Here is a 20,867-nt window from a genome sequence, read left to right as displayed (position 1 = left end):
GGAACGAAAGTCGGTCGGCGAACGATCCGGCGAACGAGCCGGCCGCCGCGATGTTTCCGTGTTTCGATTCGCGCGCCGATCGACGAGCGACGGGCGTACGATCTTCAATTTTTCACGCGTTCCGTCGACGCGCCGGGAGCCGCTTCTCGGCCGGTGATCGTCTCCCCGGCTCGAAAGGAACGAGCGGCGAATCGCTCCGGTCCGCGCTCCGTTTCCGCCGACGCTTTCGGGGCGTCGTTTTTCACGGACGTTCCGGGAGTTCCGCGCGGTTCATTTTCTACGGGGAAAAATCACCGGACCGAACGTCTTCGAGCCGACGCGCCGCGCTTTTCGATCGTCGACGATATTCCCCCCGCGACCGCCCGGTTCACGTCGCGCGCAGCATTCGCGGTGTCGTCGCCGAGTTCGTGCTCGTCCAAGAAAAACGCGCGCAAATATCGTTCGAACTCGTATCCCCGCGAGACTCGAAACGAACAACGAAACGGAACGCTCTCGAGGAAATCTTCCTCGTCGAAACGCGATCCCGGTGACGGACGATGCCGCGACCGTGAACGAGGCTACGCCGAGAACGAAAGCGTGAAACAGGGAGACGAACGTTCGTTCGCGCGTAAAGAAAATAAATCCGACGTTTCGTGCGCGCCAGCCTATGATAATTAGCCCGCGAATCAATCCTTCCACCCTCCGCCATAACCGTTCTCATCCCCCCCCCCCCCCATATCATCATCCCCGGCGTTGAATAAAATCCAGCGAAAATCCCGTAGGATGGAATGAATGCCTCTGTAAGCGCCTCCGAGAGACCTAGAGAGAGACCTTTTTTCAAAGCGCGCGCAAAGCGTAGAATTTTCTGTCTTGTCTCTGTCTCGATGTTCGCGAAGCCGCGGATATTGGCGCGCGATTCGCGCGAGACGCTACTTCCGGCCAAGGAAGAAAGCGCCACCCCGGAAGTAGGGATCGACCGGCACCGATGACACAGCGAATCAGCTAACGTTCCGCTTCGATCTTTCAGGTTATTGCCAGACCCTACCCAGGCAGCGCAGGAAAGTGTACTCCGTGAACAAGAGTCATTACTGTCCACGCTGCAACCGTGGCTTCACGTTAAAGAAAAACATGACCCGCCACCTGCGCCACGAGTGCGGCATGGCGCCCAAGTACCAGTGCCCGTACTGCGAGAAGCCGTCCAAGTTCACCCAGAACATTTACGCCCACATCAGGAAGTACCATCCCGGCCAAGTTCTCTGCTTCAAGCGGCTCTATTGAGCCCCCCCACCCCTCTCCCGGAGAGTCGGGTACGCGCCGCAACGGTTCGTTCGGTGAGCTTGCGTCGCGATCGACCGCAAGGTTAAAATTCGCTGCGAACGGCCGCATGGTTAAAATTCGCCGCGAACGGTCACATGGTTAAATTTCGCTGTGATCGGTTGCATAGCGAGCTTTCGCCGCGATCGGCCGCACGGCGAGCTTTCGCCGCGACCGGCCGCACAGTGAGCTTCTGGCGCGATCGGCCGCACGGTTAAATTTCGCTGCGACCGGCCGCACGGTTAAATATCGCCGCGGATTATGAAGCGCGACGGGTCGCGTCGGAAAATGAGTATCAGCCGGCCGAATTCGAGGGTATTTTTTTCGGGGCAGTCCCGGTGTGCTCGGACGTTGCTTTTACTACTACATAGAGACTATTGCATACACACACGTACACACGTACTACACACGTACACACGTACACGTGTACAAACATTTTATCTTTTGTAAACGGATTCTCGCCCGTTGAGACGATGCGGAAAGAGTAGATCGTGCGAGGACACGGAATAAATTAGATTAAAACGTTTTTAAATCTTGGACGAACAATTTAATGGAATTGCGATGATCGTTGGCCGTGATTAGCGCGCGATTCCGATGGACTATTCACCCGTGCGCGACTCGCGCGTTAAATTAATTAGTTAATTAATTAAATCGCGTTGACCTCGCGCGGGGAATTTCAGCGCACGATCGTCGGCGCTCGGTGTGCAAATAATCCGAGGAGCACGGCGTTCCCGGGCCGCCTGGCCCGGATACCGTGTCCCCCCGATCCCGATGTGTTTGTGTGTGTGTGTGTGACGAGAAGAAAAGTTGAATAAAGATCGCTCTGAATCCCAAAAAATCATCCCGGCGTTCTTAATTCCCGCGTGTCCAGCAGCCGCGCGGCGCGACGCGGCGCGGCGACGCAGTCGACGACGAGAGGAGCAGCTTCTCGCGAGTCTCTCGCGAACGGGGAACCGGTTTCGACGTTTCTGCCCGTACTAACCGCGTCGGTTGTCTTGATTTCAGGTGTCGGAGACGGATAAATCCGGCGGACAACGGAGGACGGGAACGGAGAACGGAACCGGGGACGGTTCGACGCTCGCTGGCCAGCCTCACCGAATTATCGGCGCGCACGCCTCTCTGAGAAATCCTTGCCCCCCACCCCACCCCCCACAGCTTTCTTGTAATGATAAGTGATCAATAAAGTCCGAGGATGATGTCGGAGTCGATGTCGATGTCGACAGGCGATCGGCTTGCGATACTTTGTGTGGATCGATAGTTTCGCTTCTAAGTGTCTGCCAATTGTTCAGCTTTTCTTACAAAACTTTCGACACTAGGAACTACTTCGGCGACCATGCTGCGCCGTTCTCTCGCACTCCTGGTCCAGGTGCGACCTGCAGAGTCGGTTATGGCTTCGTCACCATTGTTGCGACCTTGAACGTTTGCTTCCGGGTGCTTCGCGAGACTTTCGCTTCGCGAGACTTTCGAGACTCGCGTCGGCGAGAGCGATCGTTGTGCGCGCGGTATCCGCCGCGGTGCCGCGCTCACACAGATACACATAGACGCGATTTGCAGGAGCGATGTGTGTGCGCCTCACACATGAGGCGCCGACGATTCGAGGCGCCCCTCGCGGGGCTCGCGGAAGCGAACGCTTGGCGTCGCGGAGATTTAGCGGCGGGCGAAGCCGGTCCGAACTCTTCTCCTTGCATCGAAGAGTGCAGTCGATCGATCGACTGCAGTCGATCGACGGATCGTTCGTTAGGGCAGTTGTTAGGGCAGGCGAACACGGGGGCTGTTTTCGAGCGATCGGAAATTTCGCGAATTTTCGAATCGGAGACGGCGAGCTGTCCGACGAACAGATGGACCGTCATCTCGAACAGAAAGGCGTTTTTATTAGTTCCGAGAGTGAAAGGTTATATTTTTCTGTCCGCGCGGCTCGTGGGAGCTTCTTCCGTAGGCGGATGCACGCTTCCAAAGCTGTTCTTTGATCGTGGAAATGTGCTACAAGCTTTGCGCGCAATGTTTAGCGTTTGATTGCAGCGCATACAGTGTCTCGAAGTTATGGTGCTTCCGGAAATGGGTTCCTGAGGTCATTTGGAGCAACTTTTTCCTTTACAGAAATGTTCTACGAGGCGTCGTTTACGAGTTATTAAGGAAAAACGGGGACTAGTCGGGGAGCGAGCGCGCCAGACGCTCCGCCCACGCGACCGATGCCGCGTCGCGTTGGTTGTCTGACGCAACGGGGGTGGTCGCGAGGGCGGCGCGTCTGATGTACGCGATCTCTCGTTGGTCAGTGTTTTTCGTTGATAACTCGTAAACGAAGCCTCGGAGAAAATTTTCGCTGAGGAAAAAGTTGCTTCAAATGATCTCAGGAACGCTTCTGTTCTCGGAATTACCATAATTTTGGGATCATCCTGTATATTAGTTTATAATGTTATGTGTGTGATATCGTGAACTTATATACACGGTGTGATATTATATATGATGGTATTATATATATATATATTATAAACTGATATATATATATGTGTGTAATATATATGCATTCGTTTTTGGGTTTGCTTGTGCAAAGGATTTATTTTTAAAAAATCTGTGAACTCTGTCCGCTTGAAAAGTTCCTGCTATTTCAAACAATATTCGAGAATGTTTTCAATAAAAGTTTTTGATAATAGCACGAATTTTATGTTGCATTTCGTTGGAATAGCGGATTCCAAGTAATTTCTATTTCATTTAAGGATTCTATTAATTGCTATCTTCTCTAAGCATTTTCTCCCTAATTCGCGCTCAGGTCGCGCTCAAAAATACAAACTCATTTATTAACGAATTTTTCGCTTAACAAACTGAATGTTCAACATTGTTGAAACATTGTTTCCCACGGTCGAATTTAGAATGAGAAAATATCCTAATCGTAGCTTGTCCATTCAACCTTAAAAAAAAACAACTTCGAGTGTCACCGTATAGCCTTGAACAAAAATGTCGATCGTCAAAAAAGCGTGTCAAATATTTTCTTAGCTTTATATACAGGGTGTCCGAGAAATCGTTGTACGACCAATCGACTGATAGTTGCGAAAATAAATCGAGAGGAAAGACTGACATTTCCTCATCTAACTCTTCGTTAATCCTTCGTTAACCCTTCGTCAAACCTTCATTAAGCCTTCGCCAAGTCTTCGATGGCAAAAAGTAGAATCGATAGCTCACGATCAGCCGCGCTAATCGCCTCCTATATTCTATAGCATCGCTTTCGAGATCAATTTTTCCAAAGAGAGAAAACCTCGACCGAAGAAACGTCGTTCTTTCCAACTTACTTTCGCGTCTATAAAATCACTCGTCACCGAGCCCCGATTTCTAGGACATCCTGTACAACGTCTTAGCCTTACCAAAACGGGATCTACTTAAAAAAGAGCGTCGGTTAGCTCTATTCGCCGTTCGATTAGAAAACGAGCCCGGTGTTCGCCGAGCGAGCCAAGAAAAAACAGCCCGAGAAAAGGAAAAACAGAGAAAAAGAAAAAGAAAAAAAAGTCGGAGAGAGAGCGAGAGAGCGAGAGAAACGATTCGCCGGTGTTTCGCGGTTCCCCGCGCGAGAACCGCGGCCGTCAAAACGGCGTGTTTCGCCGCGGCGCGCAGGATAGAACGAAAAGAAAAAAAACAGAGAAAAGAACTGTGCGCGCGAAGCGAATTGTTGTTCTCTTGTATGTGCCGTCGAAGTCCCCCGTATACGATTTAGCCGCGTCGTTATCGTTTCACGATGATAACTGTCGCACACCTGTAAACCTACCGTGTGTAATTTTACAGTGTTGTACACGACGATGACCACGTTGCCGTACATGGCCGCCGCGACGCCGGAACGGAGACGTCGGCGTTACACCGCGGCCGGCCTGATGCCGCCTAGGAACACCGCGAGCCGAGGTAACTTCGAGTGCCCGAAGTGCCAGAAGACGTACAAATGGTACCGCGGGCTGCACAGGCATTTGAAATACGAGTGTGGTAAGGCGCCGCGTTTCAAGTGCCCGCACTGCACCTACACCGGCAAGCACAGGTCGCACGTGTACTCGCACATCAAGAGCAATCACTACAATAGGCCGGTGTACGCCCTCGACACCCAACAGTCGTGAGTCGAGAGGCGCCGCGACGACACCAACCTGTTCACGCGCGCGCGCTCGCTCGCGCGCGCGCCGCGTGCACCGATACGTAGCGTGCCGACAGGTATGTTTCCCTAACGATGCCGGGCACACCAATTAGTACCGACAGTTTAAATACGCTTACAATTTGATCGCAGACACCGGTGGATTCACGCTAATTTTATTTTATCATTACATCGCTATGTCCGACGTTTTATTTATTGAATTTATTTTATTGTGACGCGCAAACGACAATCGCGAGGTTTCTACTTTTCTACCTCCGTAACGTCCCGCGACTTCCGGCGATTTTAATCACCCAAAATCGGCGCCGGTTTTGTTATACATCGGCGAGCCGGTATGGAGGAGCGACGATACGGAGGAGCATCGGGAAGTTTTTCTTTTCTTCTGTAATTGACGCTTTTGTGTTTCCGTCGACGCGAGCTTGGAGCCGGGGTGCGTTGCGAGGTCGGAGGTCACCGGCGAGCTGCGCTCGAGAACGCAGAGCTTTGCGCGCATTTGGTCAAAATTATGCTATTTATTTGGTATAGCGAAGCGTCGAGCTTGCTATTTTTGAGCGAGTGCGATTATTTCTTGGCTCCGAAACTTTTGAGCGACGGTTCTCGGCGCGGAGAGCGCAAAGCTCTGCGCTCCCCGCGCTCGAGAACGAAAGCGCACTCGAAACTCCGCGCGCATTTGGTCGAAATTATGCTATTTATTTGGTAGAGCGAAGGGTCGAGCTTGCTATTTTTGAGCGAGCGCGATTATTTCTTGGCTCTGAAACTTTCGAGCGTGAGCTCTGCGCTCTGCGCGCGATTTCCGAGCGGACGCGTTGCAATTATGCGAGCGGAAGTGCTTCGGGACTGTCATTTCGATCGGTTTTGGTTAAATTATCAGTTCTCTGCTCGCGGATCGCGCGATTAGCACTGCTTTTTACTCGCATCCGACTGAAACATCGGCGGATTTTTCATCGATTTCTTTCCCTCGAGCTCTCCAATTTCTTTCGAGTACTTTTTTATCAGAGACAAGCGATCTGTGCCGATCTTTCGGCAAACGCGCGCACTCGCGAAGGCTTCGAACGCTCGCGAAGCGATCGATCGCTATTGTACGAGACGTCGCCGTCCGCTGGATCACCGTCGATCTTTTTCTCGGCGGCCGGCGGACGCTCGTCTGTCCGATCGGCGACGATAAAAAAAGAAAAAAGAAAAAGAATAACCGGGCAGCGTGAATCCACCGCGAAGGCGAGAACCGGCAGGACTGACCAGGGGTGTTTCTCGTTCCCCAGACGGCGTTCGACCGCTGTCCAGCGCTCGTCTCACCTCGACATTGTACACGTTTTTATTTCGTAGCGACTGTATGGAAAAATAAACATCTTCCTTAGCGATCGAAACGGGTCTCTCTCTGTTTCCTTCCACCTTCGACGTGTGTTCCAGTGGTCGCGCGAACCGAAGGGGCGTCGTCTTGTCGCATGGCACTCCTCACGGACCCTCACTTTCCTCCTCGTCTTTCCATCCGTTGTGTTTTCTGTTCGGAGCGTAACTAACAAAACGACAGAGAGAGAGAGAGAGAGAGAGAGAGAGAGAGAGAGAGAGAGAGAAAAGAAAAAGAAAAAAAGACACCACCTTGCGTTCCTTTGTTTCCGTGGCGCGCAAGGCGCGGGACGCGGTTGTGTTCCCGACATCGCATCGATGTCGAACGAAACCTGAATCGTCGCCTCGTTGTCCCGCGGATGGATCAGGACACGTCCCTCCTCCTCCCCCGTTGGGAACGCCGGGGCCCCCGGATGCGTGCGAGCCCGCTCGATGGATCGTATTCGACTAACGCCCGTGATGTTCCTCTTTTTCAGATCTCGCCGGGAAAGGCTGGAGCTTCCATCGGGGCCTGAAGGGCGCCTACGACTACGGGGACCGGAACCGGCACCCCTGCCCGAAGTGTTTCCGCAGCTACAAGCACCGCAGCCACATGATCCGCCATTACAAGTACGAGTGCGGCACGCCGCAGAGGTTCGAGTGTCCCTACTGCAAGCACCACCTGCGGCAGCGCACCCACGTCTGGACCCACATCCGCACCTTCCACCCGAACAGCGAGCTCTACTGCGTCGACATCGCGACGAACGCTAGGCTCACCCATCAGGAGCACAGGACCGACAACATAGGCCCGGGCACCTATCTGTAGATTTAAGGCGTTCGAGGGGGCGCGAGGGCTGCGCGATCGCCGCGAGAAATCGCGTTGTTTACCGGAGCGGATCGAAATTACTGTCTCTCGAATGAACCATTAATTTCATATTTCCAAAAAAAAAATAACTGTGGATCAGTTCGATCGAGGTTATGTCTCAAGGTTGTGTCAAGGTTGAATCTGTGCGCGGATCAGGGAGAAACGACTGTGTAACAGCGGTAGGGAATTCGTCGACGGTGCGAAACAAGGACCTCGCACGAGGTCTGCCAGGATAGATTTAGAATTATACGTTCCTGTATCGAATTTATAAAAGCTGATCCAACAAGTTCTCTGTGATCTCTGCAATCTCCACTTTATATATATATCTGTTCATTCAGCGAAACTGCGAAATGGCGCCCGTTGATCGCCGACGGAAAACTGTACAGCTTGTAAAAAAAAAACCATCTTCGCGGGCCGCCGCCAGCGAACGGGCGGGTCACGCGCGACCCGTGTTGTGTCACACTTAATAAACTTCTGTGGACCTTGCTGCGCAAGCAACCGGAGAAACAGCAAACAGAAAGCAAAAGTGCCAGTCGGTTGAGAAGAGAAGGAATGGGAGAAACACGTACCGGGTGTTCCGGAATTGTGTGCCACGACCGCCGCGACGGGATTCCGCGTCTCCGGATTCGCCGGAGATCCGCTGAACGAGCTTCTTCGCGACGAATTTTCGTCGATCTTGAAAATCGAGGTCGAAGCGTCGAATTTTCTTTTTAGTGCAACGTTGCCGTACTCGTCGAGTGGAACAAGAGATCGAAAGGAAGCATGGGTTTCGAGTCAACAATTTATATTAGAAGAGAAAAAGAAAAACGATTTTGAAAGTAACATAGAAAAATTATACGAGGTTAAAAATAATTCTAGAAAAAAAGAGTAACGTTTAAGGCCTCTACGACATTTTTAACATCGTTTTTTAAATGTAAATTGTTAGTCTGGGACCCACGATTCCCTCCAGATGTTTGGACCCTCGACGAGCACCGTACACTGCAACGAAAGAAAATGTCCGCCGATTCAGAGGTGCATAATTCCGCCTCGGTGATCGCGACATAATATGTCGGAGCGATCAATATCTCACACGATCCTTGAAATCCCGAGACCTCGTGTTCGTTTCTCCGCCCGTTGGAATCTACAGGATGTCCGTAAAATGTCTCGCAATTCGGAAATTGAGATTCCCGAGGCGATTTGGAGTAACTTATTCCTTTACGGAAATGTTCTCCGAGGCAACGTTCGCGAGTTATTAGCGAAAAACGCTGATCAGTGAGAGGAAGCGCACGGCTAACGCCACGCCCTCGCCGCTGCGCCGGGCGGCCTGCGCAACGCGGCATCGGCCGCGCGGGCGGAGCGCTGGCCGCGCTCGCTCTCCGATTGGTCCACGTATTCCGCGAGTAACTCGTAAACGGCGCTTCGGAGAAAATTTCTGTAAAGGAAAAAGTTGCTCCGAATGATCCCAGGAATCCATTCCCGGATCGCGAAGCATTTCTGGAGCACCTTGTCCACACGCGCCGTCCTTTCTCGCGGCCATCGCATCGTGGAATCGAAGACGACGTCGACCGAGACCTGGCGAGAGGATCGCGCAGCCGTGGATTCTTATTAACCGTCTATTTCCCGTTTCGTCTGTTTCAGGGCTGACGAAGGAGGCGACCAAGGTCGAGCGGTTCCACGGCCGTTCCGGCCGGGAGTTCACGATCATCAGGCGGAACGGGATGTACGAGTGCCCGACCTGCCATAATCTGTACAAATGGAAGAAGTCGATGTTGTCCCACTTTCGCAATCAGTGCAGGCAACCGCCGCGCTTCGAGTGTCCCCACTGCACCATGAAGAACTACCAGAAGGCCCACATGATCCGGCATCTGCGTGTCCACCATCCCCAGTTCGCGCAGATGTTCTGGGACCGGAAGTTGAACGGCTTCTTCCGGCTGTAGCTCGGCAATCTGGACTGTCCGAAATGTTTCTTGAAATAAAAGCACGACGAGTTCAACACGAGAACCTGGTCGAATCAATCTCTTGCGAACCCCACGTTATTCCTGTGCCGTTCTCTGTTTGTCTGTCTGCGCAACTAACGAACCGTTCAATGTTTTTCAGCACTCGGGGCGACGGGCGTCGCCGTTGACTCGGCCACCGGCGAACGGATAAGTAAACCACAGACCCAGGTTCCACTTTCTAGCCGGCGAAACAGAGTACGTTTTATCCACGGCGCAGTCGACGAGCGCGGGTCGTCCACTTTTAACGATATTGCCCCAGACGACCGGAAACCGACCGCGTTACCCTAACGATTTATGGGGATTCCATCGAATGCAGCGCGCCCAGCGTCTTCGGCGTTGGCCACGGGATCGGGTCGGGCAGGTCGCGCGGGACCCGTTCCCGACGCGCGCGCGCACGCGCGCGTTGCATTCGGTGAAATCGACGCGGCAGGCGCGCGTGCGCGCGCGCGCTCGCGTCGCCTTTAGCATCATCTCCGCTCTAGCAACCGTCCGTGTGTTCAGCCGAGACGTGTCTACGTGTTTCAGGATTCCACATTCTACCGCTCCCGGTCGGGCAGAGCATGATCTGCAAAGGTCGATCGGGGGCAATCGGGAAGCGTAGTTTGGAATCAAGCAAAAACGCGAAACGGAGGAGTCTGAAGATGAACTCGTGCGACAAGAAGAAACCGTTCCAGTGCCAGAAGTGCGGCCGCGGGTTCACCCTGAAGAGGAACAAGGACCGGCACGTGAACTACGAGTGCGGCCACGAGCCCAGGTTTCAGTGCCCGTACTGCGGCCTCAGGAGCAAGCAAACCTCGCCTGTATACGCCCACATCCGGAAGAAGCATCCTGAAGAGGAGGTGTTCATATTCGACATGAAGCTCTGAATCCGTGGCGGCCGGCGCACGTTGGACAGTTCGAGCGGGGCTCGTTTTACTTAGATGTTCGCTTTAAACACTACGGCTACGCTCGCTTTCTACGGGGACTGTACCTTGTATCTGTTGCACACACACGCGCGTCCATCATCGAAGATCTATCACGGAGCAGCCCCGCAAGACCGCGCGATATGTCTGGCGCTCCTGTATTCGCTGCAGGAGACTCGCCCGTTTCGGCCACGGCCATTGCGGATCCGATATCGGTCGACCTCTCGCACAGACTTTGCCGTCCTTTTCAAAAGCGACGCTCGGCCGATGCTTTCGTCCAGCGCGAGATCCGCTGGCCAGCCAGGTTCCTCAGCGAGGAGCGGGAGAACGCCGCGCGAGACATCGGGACTCGCCCGCAGAGCAACGCCACCCCCACTCCGCTGAGACCTGGCTCGCACGCGGAGCAACGCTACTCCCACTCCGCTGAGACCTGGCTCGCACGCGGAGCAGCGCTACTCCCACTCCGCTGAGACCTGGCTCGCACGCTGAGTAGCGCCACTCCCACTCCGCTGAGACCTGGCTCGGGCGCCTAGTGCCGTGGCGCGAGCCTAGACGCTTCAGGTCGAGTCGCGGACACTCGAGCCGAGACTCAGCGGGCTCCCGAATGTGAACGCGCGGTTTCTCGCGCAGACTATGCGAATATTCGCACATCGCGCGTCCATGTTAGTCATTTTTCATTCTCGTGTAATCAGTTTTAATCAGGTAATTGCAACGGTGATGCGTGTATTACCGCTGTGACGCGGAGAGACGCTCTTCGAGCACAAACCGGTTTTGTGTTGCGAGCGCTGTTTTTAAGGGACACGCGGCTTTAGACGCGTGCCGAGCCCGTTGACAGATCGGTGACGGAGACATAAAAAATGTGTAGATAGCAAATGTCATACGTTACTGATAATTTTACTTTGGTAAAATAGAACAAACGACGTGACAGATCGGTCTGTCGATTCAATCAAGACGCACCGCGATCCGGATCGAAGAATTCTCGCACATTTTGCTAATTAATTTTCCGTTTCGCTTTCTAATAAATTTATATCGCTTCGTAAATGCTTGTCTCTGTAAACAGAGAATTACAGAATCGATACAATTTGATGAAAATTGTAATTAAAGACGTAAATATTGTTCGCAAACTATTCTTACGAAACTATATTTATTTTTGTATGTATTCTTTTACATATGTTATATTTATATATTATCGTTAAGAAATTACGATCGTTGCAAGCTGTTATCAAGGCATTATAATCGTTATGAATTGTTGTTAAAGAATTGTTAAAAATTACAGTTTCTCTTTATATTGTTTACATTGGACATTTAGTGGCCGAGTTTAGTGTCGCATAGTACGATAATTACTTGAAAATGTCGCATTTCTCGATCCCGATCGTCGCGAGACAGAAAATATATTCCATTTAACCAATCAGCTGTCTTCCGACCAGCGTAAAAAATTCGCGAGAATTCGCTGCTCGGATCGTGACCCCAGCGAAAACATCGCAAACAATATTAACATAAATTTTAACACACTTTTCAAAGAGTTCGCGACTGCTGACTGGTTAAAAAAACGCACGACAGAACAAAATCGTGCATAAACGTTTCAGGGAGAGATTCCACGAAAGAAAGGTCGCCTCGATGCGAAGGTCTCGAGGAAATTGTTAGATTAGTTAATTAATATCTCTTCGCGAAATCCGACGAGAGAGAAAGAAGAAGGCGCGCGCGCGCGGTTTCCCTCGATTATCATCGAGAATCGAGCAGGATTGTGAACACAGAATGGAATTGTATATAAAAAGAGATCTGAGAGATTTTCTACAAAATAATGTATATTCATTTTCACCGTCAAGTTCGCGAAGGACGTGAAAATGCTTCGAGGAATCGAAGTCGCTCCTTCGGGAACTCGAGGAGATCGACGCCTCGAGTCTGCTTCGCCGGACCGAAAGAGGACGTCGGGGCCACAGGGCCCATGTTCCGCGGCGGCGTGGCCGCGCACAGGCCCCGATCGAGGGCCGCGAAACCCTAAAAACCTTGGACAAAAGCGAGAACGAACCGGTTCGCCGAGCGCTTAGCCGCGAGCACGTTCGCCGAAATCGGCGAGAACTCTCGAGAACGGCGTTCGCCCTAGGTCAAAGGTCGACCGGATAGAAACGGACCGATATCGGAGCCGCGGCGACCGCGGGCCCACTTGTAAATTCGCCGAGGAGAAGGCGGGAGGACAGTTTTTTCATAAATAACAGACGGAAAACCAAAAATTCGTTGTAGTTCAATCTCTCTCTCTCTCTCTCTCTCTCTCTCTCTAATTCTCTCTCTATTTCTCTCTCTCTCTCTCGCTCTCTCTCTCTCTCACTAGCTCACCCGCGCGCACACAACCTACCACGTAAGTAAAGAAAAAAAAAAGAGAAAGAAAGAAATCATTCCTCTGCGTTCTTCCGAAAAGAACCGGACACCGGATATAACGCGGGACACCGTCACCGCCCGAAGACTGCAGTCGCAACAACGATCTCATTAAGTCTCGTCTAGGGTCTCTGTCGTGAACCGTAGTCGTTAACGAAGGGGGGCCCTATGCCCCCCCTCTCTGCGTAAACATTAATCGTTAAAAAAGAAAGGCGAACTGAAAAAAAACCCGCGGCGCGCAAGAGTCGCGCGCCCGACACACGCGCGAAAACTGTTATCAAGGCATATTATAAAACCACTCTCTATAAAAACCACACTCGAAGATCGTTCTGGTTCGACCTCTGTTTATCGTCTAGAAGATCGTCCGCAATCTATCAAGGTATTCCTACTTTTCTAAAGCTCTTCAGACGCATGCACCAGCCACCGCCCAGAGAACCTTTGTCCAGAAACGAAAACGCAGAGCGAGCGAAACCTCGGCTCGGAGCGCGCGCGCGCGGCAGCTCCGACAAGATGGCCGGTCCCCCACGATCCCTTGATTTGCTTTGGTCATACTCTCTCTATCTATTCTCTCTCGTTCTCGCTCTCTCTCTCTCTCTTTCTCTCTGTTTTATCTCTATTTCTTTATCTATCTATCTATCTATCTATCCATCTGTCTAGCTAGCTATATCTAGCTGTCTGTCACCCAATCTCCGAGCACCCCGCGCGCCGGCGATCGACGCTTCCGCAGACTAACGGGCCGATCTTGAAGTTTCAGGTTTCTATGCCGCAGCGCCACAGTTGGATCTAAACTTCGTTTTACAATCTTGCAAGGCGTTCGACAGTGAGGGCAACAGTAGGGGGGAGGCCGGTAGCCAAGGCGGCGGCGATTCCGGCGGCGGAGGAGGCGGAGACGGAGGCGGAGGAGGCTCGGTTCCAAGGTCATTGATGAATTACTACGCGCAGGCCAGGGTGAGGAACGCTTACGCCAAGGGCGGATCGTTCGCCGACCAAAAGCCGTTCGGTTGCCCGAAGTGCGGCCGTTGCTTCACCGTCAAGGGCAACATGACCAGGCACCTGAAGTACGAGTGCGGCCAAGCGCCGAGGTTCCAGTGTCCTTATTGCGAGTTCCGTAGCAAGCAAACGTCCAACGTGATGTCCCACATCAGGACCAGGCACACCGGCCAGCGTGTTTACGTGGTGCACCTGAAATACGAGAATTGAACGGGCGGCGCGGTTTCTTCGCCGATTCTTCTCGAATGCCGTTTCATTTAGGGCTGTTCTATCGTGGAGAGAGGCCGAGTCTCGCGCGACGCGATCTTTTATGAGGTCGTGAAAAGGGGTCGTCGTCGTGGGCCCGCGGGGGAGAGGAAACGCGACGATGGGAAATTTGAATGCGACGGGTGGATGCACTTTTAGCGGTTGCACGGCGAGCGGCGACATCGAGAATTGTTATTGTTCGAAATAATTTTAGCACGAAATCATTTTCGACGAATTTGTTTGTGTTCGAAGAACGTTGCGAGGCGCAATTGTTGCGCGAATCGCAGAAGTCGGTGTCGCGTGCATGCACGAAATGTAGTCACGGTAATGTCTCCCTAATTGACGCTAGGATTGACGCTCGGATTGACGCGACAATTTTGGGAAGATGAGACACGATTATTCGAGCTCGTTTTAAATTCTTAACTATAAAAATAAAACGCAAGGGGGCTCGAATAATCGTGTCTCCTCTTCCCAAATCGTCCATATTTTTGTGGACAATCTGAGCGTCAATTAGGGAGACAATTGCGTTGTATGAAATGGAAATACTGCGAGACAGTGAAACCGTTTTAGATTTCGAATTGAAGTTGCTTCGAAAGGATTGACGATGGCACACAGGATTACGGATAGGTTTGATCGATTCAATTGAAATTAGGTCGATTGGAATGAAATTAGTTGAATTAAATTCGTTTAATTCGAGGGAAGTTTGGCGGTCGATTTTTGGTGGCGCTGGACGTCTCCCTGATTGACGCGTGGATTAAGCAGAAAAGTGAGCGATTTAGATTGAATAATTTGTAGTCGATAATTATGAAAATGATGAATAATTATGAGGCGCGAGGTTATTTATGTAATCGTTTTTACATATATATATGTGATATAAATATATTTTATGAATATTTATATTATAATAGGATTATTTCGCGTTTTTTAAAATTAAATAATGTTGGTGTACGTTTGTTGACTAATTTTTTAATAGCGATATAAATTTTAACTTTCTAGCTTTGGTTGAATCAACTAAATTCCAGTTTAATTAGATTAATCAAATTCGTTGAATTCGAGGTAGTTATAGCGATCGATTGTTGACGCTTGAACGCGTTAAACGTCGACTCGGACGATCGACGACGGAAATTTATTACCGATTTACAGTGAATTCTCTCTAATTAACGCACAGATTGCGCGGAAAAATGGGCAATTTAGATTTAACAACAATTTATAGTCGACAACTATAAAATCGAGCCGCAAGGTTATTTATATAATCGTATTTATATGAATATATAATATAAATATATTATATAAATATTTATATATACATATACATATATATATAATATTTAATCTCCCCTTCCCAAATTGTCCATTTTTTTTTCTTTCCAAGCCGAGCGTAAATTAGCGAGATAATTACTGTATTTCGACGCGAATTGGGCCGGCTTTGGGCCGAATTGGGCCGAATTGGGTCGAATTGGGCCGGTTTTGCGCGATCCACGCTATCAGCCGTTACTCGATAGGGCGCATTTTCCTTTTTCTTTTGCCACTAATTTTTTTGTCTACCAATTTTGAAAATTGGTAATATATATTCAAACAAACTGTAATACATTTTCGAACCAATCAAATTCGACAGGGATTTATTTCAGACGCGAGAAAAGTGCATCCGCCCATTAGATCGACATTCCAGTCTCGCTCTTGATTAATCAAATCGCCCGAAATTAACTTCAATGGCCGCGGTATTAAAATCAAATCGACGGCGTCGAACGCGTCGAACGAAGAACATCGAGACACCGGGTATGTGAAAAATTGCAAAAAAATCCAGAAACTTGCGAACTGCTCGTCGAACGATTCGATTCGATTTTCTTTCGCTGCGTTTCCGTTTCCGGCGCAAAATCTCCCCCGCGAACTGATCGAAAACCCGGAATTCGTCTCCGGACAGTCTGGCGCCGAAAAAAAAATCGCCGCGTCTCGCGAGACCCGGCCATCGTACTTAATATCCTTCGAGCGGTTCCCGCGGACGAATTCTTTCCGCTCGTGGAGAAAAGCAACGTCGTGCGAGAGGATCGCGCGCATGTACAGTAATGTCTCTCTAATTGACGCTCAGATTGTCCATTGAAAAATGGACAATTTTGGGAAGAGGAGATACGATTGTTCGAGCCTTGCGGCTCGTTTTTTTTTTATAGTTGTTGGCAATCGATAACCGTAAAAGAAACGAGCCACAAGGCTCGAACAATCGCTGTTCTCCTCTTTCGAAATTGTCCATTTTTCATGGATAACTTGAGCGTCAATTAGGGAGACGTTACTCTGATCCGGTTACTATAGGACATTCAAGACAATCGACCGGTTTTTCTAAACGATACGGTAATCAGCCTTCGAGAGAACGGAGAGACGACCCCCTCTGTCCCCGCGGCGGCCGGAAATTCGTAGGGCCGGCGAAAGAAAATAATTGGGACCGAGGGGGGACCGAGGGGGGACCGAACCGCGAAGCTCGTTGTTCGGCCAAGCGAGTGAAACTCACCGAACCATAAGAGGCTCTAAGGGTCTGATTCGGTTTAGGCAAAGAAGTATAATTTATGTATATGTATATATATATATATATATATATATATACGGTAATGTCTCTGTAATTGACGCTAATATGGTCTCTCTAATTGACGCACAGAAATGGACGTTTTGGGAAGTGGAGACACGATTATTCGAGCCTTGCGGCTCATTTTTATAGTGTTGTCGACAATTCGTAAGTATAAAAATGAATCGTAAGGATCGAACAATCGTGTCTCCTCTTCCTAAATCGGCCATTTTCGTGGACAATCCGAGCGTCAATTGGAGAGACATTACTGTACATCTTACGTACATACATGCATACATACATACATATATATATATAAATACATATATATATATATATATACACACACATACATATATATTTTTCGTTGTTAAAAAAATGAATTTTTAAAATGTTTTATAAAGTTAGGAGAAACGGATCATTTCACGGAATGTCGACGGCGAACGAAAAAACGAGAGAAGGAAAAAGGAGGGAAAAACGAAGGCTAAAGAAAATAAAGAAAATACGGGGAAATGAAAAAAGATGGATAAAATTACGAGGGAAAAAAACAGAAAAAAAATGAATATATATATATATATATTATATATATAAAAAGATACATTCAAGAACTCATGCTCAAGCGTATTCGCGAGCCGCGTGGCTCGGCTCTATTAGTTGATTGTACGTTTAGATAAATATCGATTCCGTGCTTTTTAGAGAGCGACCGTTGTTAAATTCATTCACGGCCGCCGAGTCGAGCGAGAAGAAAAAAAAGGTCCAGTATAATGTCTCCCTAACTGACGCTCACAGATTGCGCAGAGAAATGGACAATTTGGGGAGAGGAGACACGATTATTCGAGTCTCGCGGCTCTCGTTTTTATAATCGTTGACGATTCGTAATTATAAAAATTAACTGGAAGGCTCGAATAATCGTGTCTCCTCTTCCCCGAATTGTCCATTTCTGTGAACAGTCTAGGCGTCAATTAGAGAGACATTACTGTACAGTAATGCCTCCCTTACTGACGCTCACAGATTGCGCAGAGAAATGGACAATTTGGGGAGAGGAGACACGATTATTCGAGCCTCGGAGCTCTCGTTTTTATAATCGTTAACGATTCGTAATTATAAAAATTAACTGCAAGGCTCGAACAATCGTGTCTCCTCTTCCCCGAATTGTCCGTTTCCGTGGACAATCTAGGCGTCAATTGGAGAGACATTAGATGGAAGAAAAGGAGAAAGGAAAACGAGAAAAACGAATGAAAAAAACAAAAGAAAGAAGCGAGAACGTGCGGGCAGGCGTTTCGAGTACAAGTGCATTTAAAAAGTTCCATGATTATAAATTGCGTTACGGTGTAAAAGAAGAGAAAAAGGAGGCCGAATCGGCGAATCCGACGACGGTGTTTCGATTCCTAGCCGTCCCCCGTGCGGAGAGTTGTAACGTTTTTTAAGGTGACGTAATTCATAACGATCCTAGCTGTAACGATTACTCTTAATTAAACCGATAAACGACACCCAATCTTGATGTTCGTAAAATAGCGAGATAATTGCACACACACATACACACATAGACATACACAAAGACACACATACACACATACACGCACACAGACAGACAGACAGATCCGTTGCTCAGCTGGCAAACGGGGCGAACGAACGCGGAGAAAATAGAGCCGTGGAAGACAAAGAAGAAAAAAAAGAAAGGGTTAAGCCACGGCGACATTTCGAGGAAGGACGTTGTATGCGTGTTGTTTAGGGATATGCGTTGAAAATTGTTGTTTCTTGCGTCCGATGCGTTTTATTTGTATGCGAACGATGGCGGGTGGCGATGGTGGAAAAAAAGCGCGCCGCGTCGACGCGGTCGCGTAACAAGACTGAAACAAATACGGCACTGGTGCGAGTTTATTCGACGGTCCGAAACAATATGGTACAGGATGTTGAGGCGGTCGGGACGAACGTTACTCGTTTTATAGTTCATTGGTTTCCGGCTTTTTTTTATTCTATTTTTATTCCTCTCTATCTGTCTCTGGCTCTTTCCGTCTCTGTGTATCTCTGTCCTTTTCTCCCCTTTTCCCTCTTTTTCTCCCTGTCTGTCTTTCTCTCGAACACACGCGAACCCTTGTCGGATCAATCGAAATTAGGCGAAATCGATGGAAATAAGGCCGCGCGCGAAGCTTCGCGATGCCCGAAACGGGAATCTTGTATCGGAAAAGGAAGAATTGCAGGAGAATTGCAGTGAATTCTGTCTAATTCGCGCTCGATAATTGCGAGCATAAGAATGGAGGATTCTGGGAAAAGAGCGATTATTCGCTCGTTTTTGTGACTAGAAAAGCTATATAGTTGTCACCAACTATAAAAACGAGATGCAAGGCTCGAATAATTGCATCTCCTCTTCCCAAACTGTTCACTTTTATGTACTTTTTGAGCGTCAGTTAGAGAGCACAGCAATTTCTCTCTAATTCGCGCTCAAAAATGGGCAATTTGGGAGTAGTAGATACGATTATTCGCTCGTTTCTATAACCATAAAAACTAGAATTGTCAACAACTATAAAAACGAGATGCAAGGCTCGAATAATCGCATCTCCTTCCCAAACTGTCCATTTATCTGCACAATTTAAGCGTCAGTTAGAGAGTACAATAATTTCTCCCTAATTCGCGCTCGGATCGCTTAAAAAAATGTCCAAATTCCAGCAGAGTATTTCAATGATCTTAATTATTATAATTACTATAATATCATTATAAAACGATTTCAATTATTATTATTATTATTATTCAAGAGCAGTTCCAATTATTCGCTCGTTTTCACAACCATAAAAACCACAGCAGTCACCAGCTCTGAAAAGAACTCGTCTCTCGAGGCTCGAACAATCGTACCTCCCCTTCTCGAATCTTCCATTTTTATGCGCAATCCAAGCGGCGAATTAGGTTAAAAAAAAAACAAGCATAACGCGCGGGCCGTTCCGAGGGGCAAAGAGCATCCGTCAATCGGAGAGTCTCGATCGTTCGATCAATCCACCCTCTCTATCCCCCTAAAACTTCATACCACCCCGGTATGCTCTCCCACTCCCACCTTCCCCCCTAGCAGCACCCTTTTACGGTATATAAGACGAAGGAAACCAAAGTGTCGTTCATCGTGTCGCGGCGAGTCGAGACTATCGTTTAATTGTTCCTTTTCTTCGAATTTCCCGTCGTTTCTAAAATTCGCACCTAGGACACGTTCGACGTTAGTGGCCGACTGTTTTTGTTGCTGTGATATAATTAAAAAAAAAAACAAGAAACGATGTACTAGCGTTTAAGTGCGTCGTCTGTAAGCGCGTGCGCTCGCCGTTCGAAACGGGTTATACTTTTAGGCGATACCGTGTTCGCGGCAGCGATCGTCGTTTAACGATATAAGCGTGTTCGTTCTTCTGTCAGATTTACGTTCGGGGACGTTCGGCTTTAATGTTCGCGATGATAACATTCGATGTCTGAACAGTTACTATCCCCCCCCCCCCACCCTATCACCGCCCCTCTACCCTCTCCACTCACCTCCTTCACCAATAAAAACCCACACGACACCCCTGTGCTCCCCCCCCCCACTCCCCACCAAAATCCGTACACTTTCCACGATGTTTTGTGATCGTATATCGTCGCTGTGGAATTGTAAGATACAAATAAATCAATGTTCAAATATCAGACATTGTATCTACGATTGATCGGGAGACTTCTATCATCATCATCATCGTCGTCATCATCGTCGTCGTCGTCGTCGTCGTCGTCGTCGCCATCGTCGTCCTCGTCGACTAGTTTCATTTCCGTCGACACCCTCGAGGGTCTTTTATTTTTCCACCGTTATCGACAGTTCCCGGTCGAAGGTCCGACAGAGTCCAAGGTCGCCGAGTTCCGCGACGCCAGATCGGGCCCCTCCGAGCGCGTCGCGACGGCGCTAGCCGTCCCAGCGGCGGCAGATCGGTCCCAGAAGCGCGTCGCGACGGCGTCCTCTCTCACGGCCGAGAGTCGATCCGTCGACGATGCGCGACGACCGGCGCCGTGAGGCCCCGCGGCCGTCGACGGAGTTCCATCCAGCGGGGCCAGGTGAAACGAGGTGAACCCGTTGCTTTTGTCACGCTTCATGTTTTGCCCGGCAAAGAGACGCCGTCCATTTTCTCCGAACGTAACCACACCCCCTCTCACCACGACCCCGCCGCCGGCGAAAGCGATCCAGAGCGATTAATCATATCCCCACCCCGCCTCTCTGTGTGCTTTCTGTTCA

At 49.5% G+C, this 20,867-nt stretch overlaps 2 protein-coding genes across 4 annotated transcripts in view; both read left to right on the top strand.

Moving 5' to 3' along the window:
* Positions 1 to 20,867, top strand: part of LOC117221210 (uncharacterized) — a 136,377-nt gene that overhangs the window by 103,351 nt on the left and 12,159 nt on the right. Inside the window, exons 7-8 of one of the 3 annotated variants that reach the window (XM_076526931.1) lie at positions 5,065 to 5,178; positions 7,234 to 7,887. The exons of 1 other annotated variant lie outside the window; for it this stretch is intronic. In XM_076526931.1, coding sequence (XP_076383046.1) covers positions 5,065 to 5,178; positions 7,234 to 7,562 — 443 coding nt within the window. In that variant the 3' untranslated portion in view covers positions 7,563 to 7,887. Of the gene's footprint in view, positions 1 to 1,006; positions 2,135 to 5,064; positions 5,179 to 7,233; positions 7,888 to 20,867 lie in introns of those variants that run through there. One more of the 3 variants, XM_076526929.1, reaches the window with a different exon arrangement.
* LOC117224489 (uncharacterized) lies at positions 13,057 to 20,290 on the top strand (the record flags this gene model as incomplete). The annotated part of the gene is made up of 2 exons (XM_076526876.1): positions 13,057 to 13,231; positions 13,601 to 20,290. Coding segments are annotated over 2 exons (627 nt in total), but the record flags the coding sequence as incomplete, so codon positions are not given.

Source organism: Megalopta genalis, chromosome 16 (genome assembly GCF_051020955.1).
Source record: "Megalopta genalis isolate 19385.01 chromosome 16, iyMegGena1_principal, whole genome shotgun sequence".
NCBI lineage: Eukaryota > Metazoa > Arthropoda > Insecta > Hymenoptera > Halictidae > Megalopta > Megalopta genalis.
This window is presented reverse-complemented; position numbering and strand designations above follow the sequence as displayed.